Source organism: Eumetopias jubatus, unplaced genomic scaffold (assembly GCF_037043125.1).
Source record: "Eumetopias jubatus isolate StellerSeaLion01/CBP00866 unplaced genomic scaffold, mEumJub1_p1.0 scaffold_4, whole genome shotgun sequence".
In the NCBI taxonomy this organism is placed as follows: domain Eukaryota; kingdom Metazoa; phylum Chordata; class Mammalia; order Carnivora; family Otariidae; genus Eumetopias; species Eumetopias jubatus.
Window position 1 is genome coordinate 51647032 of NW_028274810.1, and position 8862 is coordinate 51655893.

The 8862-nt window shown below is 48.4% G+C and overlaps 1 protein-coding gene across 1 annotated transcript in view; it reads left to right on the top strand.

The window, feature by feature from the left end:
• Nucleotides 1-8623, top strand: part of GNG12 (G protein subunit gamma 12) — a 74512-nt gene extending 65889 nt beyond the window's left edge. Inside the window, exons 2-3 of the mRNA XM_028102574.2 lie at nucleotides 4885-5003; nucleotides 6657-8623. Coding sequence (XP_027958375.1) covers nucleotides 4911-5003; nucleotides 6657-6782 — 219 coding nt within the window. The 5' untranslated portion in view covers nucleotides 4885-4910 and the 3' untranslated portion in view covers nucleotides 6783-8623. The remainder of the gene's footprint in view (nucleotides 1-4884; nucleotides 5004-6656) is intronic.
• Nucleotides 8624-8862: the final 239 nt, after the last annotated feature.

The following is an 8862-nucleotide window of genomic DNA, read 5'->3' on the forward strand; positions in this document are numbered from 1 at the left end:
GGGCAAGTGTGCCAGCCAGTGTGAAAGCAGCAACCACTACTCAGACCCAGCCTGGTTTTGTAAGATTTTCTGATTTTTCCAGAAATCTTTCTTTGTCTTAAAGTGAAATACCTGTTTTTCAAAGGTTGACAGTCAATTTAAAGTTCACACACACACACACACACACACACAGACACACACACACACACACACACACACACACACACACACACACTTGAGTTAACCCTGTGTGGGGCCCGACCAAACACACCTGCGGTCTGCATTCAGCCCGTAGGCTCTGATTTAAAATAAGTGTTTATGAGATTTATTAAAATAAGTGTTCTTAAAGGTCTGACTACACTCCCTCTCAAACCATATTAGGAAGATGCATGCTACTCCATCATATTACCTTGAAATTCTTCTTTTGCTCTTTCGCTGGGTGCGTTTTTCTCGCTTCTCATGGAATGCATGATTTTTTTGTCTTGTCAGTGAACCTAGGGACCCAGCATTTATTAATTGTGTGTACAGGCTACAGTGCAGATAGACGCTCGTTTGTTGTCCCAGCAGCCCTGTGAAATAGGTATTGCTGCCTGCACCCCTTTAATGGATGAGGGGGACAGACAAAGAGCCGGGCTAAGACAGTAAGACATTGAGAGTAGAAGGCGAGATCAGAGGGGAAGTGGAAACCTGGTCTTTTTTTTTTTAAAACCTGCTGTTTTATTATAGACAGAAGGGGTGTGTTTACTCAGAACACTGGCTTCACTCCAGTGATTCGAGTTATTGGCCAGGCCTGGCAGACTTGTGATTCGGGGGCTGCTTCCCCGAGTGAGCTCCCGGACACACTTTCCATCCCCACCCTCTCCCTGCTCCAGGCCCCTCTAGACAAAGATTAAGGCGCTCTTATAATTCCCTAATGGGAAAGCGTGTTCTGAGGAATTTCTAGAAACCTAAGAATTCAGATGAACAACAGCATTAAAACTAATGCCAATTATTTGAATAACTAAATAGTACATGTGTTTATTCAAATCTGCTAGCCACATGTAAAAATGCGAACAAGGCCACAGGAACGATAACCGGGTTTTTATCAAACGGGGGGTCTGTGCAGGCCTCCCCACTTCTGGGGGCAGGGCGGGGGGGGGGGGTTGGATAGAGCGCTGGTTGCTCAGGATCTCCAGATGCTGACCTCAGTCCTTGCCTACTCATGACAATGAGAACATTCTTGCTTAGCTTGCAGAAAGGAGAAGGGAGGTCAGTTTTCAGGGCACTAGACAAACAGATGCTTTCTGCACCAGAAGGGGTGGTGCACAGCCACAGAGCAGTCAGCAGGCCAGGACATCAGGTCATTGGGGTCAGGGTCACCCTTGCCCTGCGGGTTCATGGGTCAAATTAACTGGAATTGCATCCTTTCCTTGGTGCGGTGGGGATTGTGGCTGCTGGGGTGAAAGGCTTGCAAGTGGGTTCAAGGCTCAGGAGCTGGGTGAACTTGGAGCAAGTTTTTCCAACTTCAGGTGCCTTGTGTCTAAAAGGATGAAACAGTAATCTGGCTTTCAGGCTTCGAGGGAGGCTTCACGGACTCCTGTGTCTGAAACCAACATGTATACTCTGAGGTTCCATAGAAGTATCAGGTGTTGTTTGCCTTGGAAGCGATTCTTAAAGTAAGAATAAAGCAAGCTTTTTATCCACCTGGTGGCACAAGGAGCCAGCCAGACATCCTTGCCATTGAGGGAAGAGCAGGGAAAACACTCTGAAGGCAGACAGGGTGGGAGAGGCCCTCGAGGCTGGTCTGGCCCCAGCCTGCTGTTGAGGAGATGCAGAGCCGCGGCTGGTTGGGGGAAATCCTCAGCTGGACCTCGGGCTCCTATAAACACCACCGATCAACAGCCAAAGAGCGTAGCCCTCCTCCCACACACGGGAGGCGGCTCAGCCCACCGAGTCCCTCCTGGAGGCTCCTTCTGTTGAAAACAGTAGCATTCTTCTCCCATAAGAAGAATGTTGTAATAAGAGACTAGGTTGTTTTCCAGTGGCCCAGTACACAACTTTTTCTAGGAATGACCACACATACCCCATTTAATTGACCGGCCAAAGCTATTCCTATACAATATTCAGTAGGAAATTGTTTGTGTTTAATAATCTGTGAAACTGTAAAAATCACCCATGTCCTAAACTTTAATGAGTTTTCTGGGTGGGTTTATATATAGGCCAGGGGAGGGAAGTGGGCTTTGAGAAGAATATGTCTTTGAGTTGGGAGCCTGAGAGAAGCTGGGGGGTGGGGGCAGCAGATAGGGTTCCACTCCCCTTGAAGCAGAGGAGAAGGATCCCCAGGGGAAGGAAGCAGGGGAGAGGGCGGTCAGTGAGGGAGCAGGTCAGAACAGATATCAGAATGGGGGATCAGAGTCCAGTGCTCGCAGTTTTTAACGTGACTATAATACAGTCAGGAAGAAAGTCCTCCAAATACTAGTTGCCGTTTCTCATCGATGTTAGAGGGACCTACCCCAGGATTTTATACATCGAGCCTGCCCTCGGGGAGCTCTTTGCTCATAGGGCTAGTCCTGATGCATGTGAACAATGGAGGAGTTCCAGGAAAACTCACTCAGGCCTTGCAACCTTTGTGCCCTGGAAGCTGAGGAGAAGAGAATGCTTGGCGTTATTCTCATGCAAAGGGACATTCAGAAAGTCCTTAGGAGGCAGCCTGGAAACCACAGGCCCTTCAGAAGGGTATCATGTTCACATTCTGGAGGCTGGGGCCAATCCTCAGAACCCTGGCCAACTGGCACGGGCGCCCAGCTCAACATGCTGTAGGGGAAGGCGAGAGTGCCGTGAATCAGGGCACTTCGCTGCGTTCGCAGGTCCCATTCCAGAGGCTGTGTTCTGAAGCCCTGGCCTGGGAGCACAGCAGAATGCCGGGCCAGGCTGCCGCGTAGGAGAAAACCCCTGGGAGCTGACCGTAGGCCTCTCCTCTGGGTGGGGCAGGCTGACAGGAATCTTAGGAAGAGGCAGCTGGGCAGGGAGTGTGTTGAAATGAGGTCGCCAAGGCCTCGGATAAAGCAGGGCCACCCTGCCCTGCCCTACCTTCCTACCATTCCTCCTCCCACTTTCCTGCACTGCCGGGGCTTCCTTCTTCTAGGGGATCCTCCGGTGCCTGTCACCAGCCCCTCCATCCTGCACGGATAGGGTGCAGCAGCGTTGCCTAGGGATGCATTGAAAGGAGGCTGATGCCAGAGCCCCCCTTCCCCCCCCCCCCCGGGCCCGGTCATCAGGTTCCCTGGGACTCACTGACCCTGGGGAGGTGGGGGGAGGGGGCAGACAGGTACACAGGGGACTTCTGACTCCTGGTGCTGGGTATGACCGCCAAAGATAAATAGAAGAGCAGCTGCTATTTTTGGAGTGCCTTGGTCCTTGGCTAAATACTACATGTGCATCAGCGAATTAACTCCTCAAACACACTCCTCCCCTTCAATTATGTAGAAGAAAACGTGGGCCCATAGAGGTCAAGTAACCAGCCCAGCTTCCCCCAGCTAGTAAGCGGCCAAGGCAGGGTCCAGACCCAGGAATGTGAAGCATGCTGATGTGGCTGGATGTCAGAATTGTGCGCACAGCTAAAAGCACAGTTTTACTTGGGCATTTGACCCAAAGCTGCCTCTGACCAAGGCCCTACTCAGGTCTTGGCACTGAGCCCCAGGGAAGCATTCCACGTCGGGTGAAACTCAGGTAGAGCAGCTTCGTGCCCACATGGTGGACGCCGTGGAGCCTGGGGCTTGCTGTCCTGTTTTGCATCCGTATCTGGTCCTAAGCCTTTACGGCAGATGGGCTCTGTGCAGCTCCTTCAGGAGGCTGAGTCAGCCTGGCTTTGCTGCCGGCGCCACAGTGCCCCGAGACTTTGCTGAGCCCTTGCCGCAGACGAGGGAGGCATACCTGCTGTCCACCTCCTCCCTTGAGTCATAAAACTGCCACGCTGCTGCCAGGCCTACCAGCTCTGCCTTTGCCCCCGGGTCGCCACCGCGCCAGGACAGAACTTAGCCAAATATGGCAGAGGCACCAGGCAGGGCTTTCCCCCGAGCCTACCTTTGGGAATATGTCCTTGGACAACCACACGGGTTAAAGCTCAAGGTCTGGGAGGTCTCCTTCACCTTTCTACCAGGTGGCTGGGCTGACAGAGGACAAGGGCAGCCTCCGATCCAAGGGCTTAGGCCAGAGAGGAGAGTCAACCCACAACCCTGGGGCGGGGGTAGAGGGTTAGCAAGTGGCCTGGCCCCCAGGATGAGGCCAGCCCGAGGCAAAGGAGAGGAGGAGAGAGTTCTGTTAAATACTTCAGGCTTTAGGCTGCTCCGTGTGTCCCCTTGGACATTTGCAGTGAGTCCATCATTGAGAGTCTTCCAGCTGAAAGGGTCCCACTTTTTCCTGAATAAAGCCTTCCTTATCTGCCTAACATTCCTCAAACGATTGCAAACCTCGATAGCACCTAAAAATGCACCCTTTGTGCAAAGTTCTCCAGAGGCACTCTCCTTTGCTGTTTTCTTCGGTTGCCAGGACTTTTGAATCAGTGTCGTAGTTGGGTAAGAGAGCCAAAATGAAATAAAATCGAACTTTCCATTAAAGTACATAGCAGTAATACTACACCGTATGTGTAATGTGGCCTGTGCTTGCATTCGCTGACGTTGCTGGAGGCCTCCTAACTACCACAAATGTTTGTGTGTTGGTTCCCTCTTGGAAAATGCTAGAAAAGGTTCCATTGTGCTGTATGTGGGGGTGCACGGATTAAACAACTAGTACAGCAGACGAAGGAGCTCCAGTGGGAGGGCATCCTAGTAACTACTTCCCAGAGCCTGTGAGGACTGGAAAGGTGCACCCTTTGCCCCTAAGGAGCCAAAGCTTTAGGACTGCTTTGGCAATTGGCGTTCTTTTCAGGTTTCAGATAGAAACAACAGTTGAAGATGTCCAGCAAAACGGCAAGCACCAACAACATCGCCCAGGCCCGGAGGACGGTGCAACAGTTGAGGATGGAAGCCTCCATCGAGAGAATAAAGGTCAGAAGCCTGGGTGCTCTCCGAAAGTGAGGCCACCTTTTAGAGAGGGCAGTGCCATTTATTGTGGCTGGGGGGTCCGGATTTTCCGAGAGCAAGTGAGAGTCTCAGAATCTTAACTCTCATTGCTACCTGGCATGGGCTTCATTTTCAGCACTGGGCAGCCCACGTGTTTGAGTTAGCCTCTCTGTTTGGACAGAAAAACCTAAGACAGGATCCTTTCCTGACCCAGCACCATCAAGTCCCACGATCTCTGGGTTCTGCATTGGGCCCGGGGGTCCAGACGGACTTTAGGAACACCCTTGTCATCCCTCTGGAATTGACTGAGTGTTCTAGAGTTCTCAGTGCAGGTGAGCTAGCCTTGCACAGCAAGTCAACACTCGTGGGGTCCTTTTTTTTAAGAGTATGCTGCTTTTTAAATGGGTGTGGACTATTTTAATGACACATTCTGCCGCCAGCGTGAGTAACGCCAGCCTTCTTTGAGATCTGGAAGAAATGGGAAGGCATTTATAAGGTCACCTGACTTCGAAGTCTTCCGCACCCCCCTCCCCCAAGAGACCAAGGCAGTGTGTGCCCTGGAATGTTGTGAGTAATGCTGTTTCCTAGGAACTGAAGCAGTCACCTGCTACATTCCTCTGGGCCTGGGGACAGTCACCTGTCCTCCAAAGAGCAGGCTGCCTGGACTGTATCTGACAGGACTCAGCTATCTTGCGCTCCTTGCCTGAAGCCACGGATCTGATGATTGTGCAGGATCTTGACCCCCGGCTCCTGAACAGGGCAGGGCATTTTCCATTTTTAACTCCCGTCCGAGGAAGGCGCTGAATCTTCCCATTCCAGTTTTGTCCCTCTTTTTATTTTTCCAAGCCCAGTCTTGAACAGTAACCCTTGAGGCTCTTCTAGAACTTCACTGTCTCTCAAGAGTATTGACTCCCCGCCCATAATGCAGTTCCTAAACTGTGCTGCATTCCAGTTTTGTCTCAAATCCAAACTAAGATACACCCTTCCCTTGATTCCTATACACTTCCCTTAGAACAACAAACACCCCTATACTGTTTGCCAAGATTCACTAATTATTAACATTTTGGCACCTTTGCTTTCTCTTTCTGTCTGCACACACACCCACACAAACACCTGTCCTAAGGCCACTTGAAAGTTAGGTGCCGACATCGTGACTCTGCACCCTTACATACCTCACCATCTATCTCCTGAACACAAGCGCATTCTTCTGCATAGCCACAGTACAATGGTAACATTCAGGCTCATCTAATAATAATCTGCCCCACAGTCCACTTTTGAAGAATCCAGGCCCCTCGTGTTGTAGAATGGCCCGCACTTTGAATACCCCGGTTTGCTGAGGTTTCGATTCCCGTGAAATGTTTTGGCAAGTGTACCTGCTCGCTGGGGGAAGGTCATCTGTGCTCACCCTAGGAGACACATGAGGTCATTTTGTCTGATCTTTAAGTCTGATCACTTGTTAAAAGAAGGCCAGAGCTGCCAGATTTGTCCGTTTACAGATCTTTTCCCTTTCCTAACTCACAAGTAATTTAGGAGAAGCAGGCTCTCACAGTATCACGCCGACAGTCTTCTGCCCAGTGGGCAACTCTCCTTGTAATGTTGGTAAGTAAATTATCTTGTTTGGTTTTTTCTACCTGTCAGGTTTCAAAGGCGTCAGCGGACCTCATGTCCTACTGTGAGGAGCACGCCAGAAGCGACCCTTTGCTGATAGGGATACCAACCTCAGAAAACCCTTTCAAGGATAAAAAAACTTGCATCATCTTATAGAGGAACAGTGAAATGGCTCCTCGCCTCTTCTCAACAAAGCAAATTATGAGAGCAGCTCCTTGGAAGAAATTTACCTTCGGCTTATTTGGTAACCACTGCTAATAACTAAAATACTCTAACTTGGAATAATCGACTCTGACGTCTTTATTTTCCAAGTTGCCCTTTCTCTAAAACACCTTTTACTGATTTAATCCAGAATAACAATCTTCATTTCCATTTGATAACGATGGTGTCATATGGGTTACTGCTTAAGAAAAGTTGGTTTGGGCCGTTTAAAAAAAGACAATTATATACTTCTAAATATACGGATAACCCAGTTATATCCAGACCTAAATTACCTACATACCTGTCTAGATTAAAATGCCAAGAATAACTTAAGTCCCAAAACCTTTACATCCTAGTATGTTCTTATTAGGGTTGTGCCAACTGTACAGTGTACCTGTGTATTATATATGTCTTTGTATATACACCCATCAGTGCTTATTTCCTTAGTAAAATTTCTCTCTCCGTGCCCTCAGTTCCTCAACTGCAGAAGCTATACCTTTGTCTTGAGCCGTATGTAGGTAGAGTAAGATTTTTTTCATTTAGTTACTGTACAAAAAGTAAAGAACATTCTAAAGATTGTAGCCATGGTAATTGAGTAATGATGAAATTGTGCTGACCTCTTAGGCTATAATCAATCGGCTGAACCAATTAAATTTACAAACTGAACTAAAAGCCCTCTCAGGAGGTATTCACAAGGGAGCCTTTTGGGCTTCAGTGATCCCGAGTCTAGAAAAGGGGAGGAGGCCCCTGGGGCTCATGTTCTCTGGAATAGGGGTCGATACCTCTGAACTGTCCACCCTCACTGCTTGGAGGGAGACAGAGTGCACATGAGCCCGGCCCAAAGAGGAGCAGGAAGGTGTGAAAGCCAGGTGCTTGTCTTAGCCAGACCTGGTGATTTCCTCCTCTCTGCCCTTTATCTTTCCTCTCCCGCTAGAACAGCTCTTTCCAGAGGTGGTACTCACCTCCCCAACCCCAAGTGGGTGGAACGTGGTGGGAAAGAAAAGCCAAAGGTATCAGACACTAAGCCGCTTTTCAAATACCTGCTGGGACACTGTGTTGTTCCCTACCTTGTCCACAAACCCCCTGGGGTAGGCTTGGATTCGGGGGTACACAACTTGGGCTTCAGGGTTCCAGCAGCTGTTCATCGGGGTCCTTGATAGTCCCTCTGGGCGTGAACGGAGCCCTCACATCCTTGGAATTGCCAGGGGGCATCCTGAGGAATCTCCTATGGCCAGAGAGTAGTTTAGTTTTATCAAAGAGGGAGGAAGGGTCCTTTTTTTTAACAAAACTGCTCACTTCGGGGCTCAAACCATACACAAGCCTTTGATGTTCGAATTCATCTCTAGTTCATTACAATATCTACTAGTGAAGGATTCAAAGCTTATTTTCAAAAAGGATCCAACCCGAGGATGGAATTATTTACAACGGTTTTCCCTAGTTCTGTACAATCTTGCTCTGTAACACAAGCCCCTTTTAAAATCTAATGTCTGGGTTTTGAGTATGAAGCTGATTGTGGGTGAACAAATGCAAGGCTATTTTTAAACTGCTCAAATATAGTCAGGATTTCCCCAGCCACCTATCTGTTCAGCATTGTGAACTGCCCTCACTTTTCCAACATCATGTGAAAATCATGCCACTGGCCTTAACCTCTTGTCATCTACTGCTTGGTTTTGCAATAGGCCCAGTTGCCAAGTAAATTAGAGGCACCTATTTAGGAGAGATAAAGGTGAAATTTGAAATATACACTAAAAAGACAACATTACATTTAATGCTTCACTGAATGAGGCCTTTTCTTTTAACAGGTATATTTTTCTACTGATCATTTCACCACCCTAATCTTATTTTCATTTTGATTTTAACATTTTAAGTATTTATAATACAGCTTGTTAAATATTTTTATGAAATTTTATTATACCTTTTTGGTGTATGTGCACCTTTTCAGTAGCAAGCATAGTTTATTCTTTAGCACTAAATTATGTCCTTTTGACCTAGCAGAAAACAAGTATGTTTTGCTATTTGTTGATACACTTGTAGT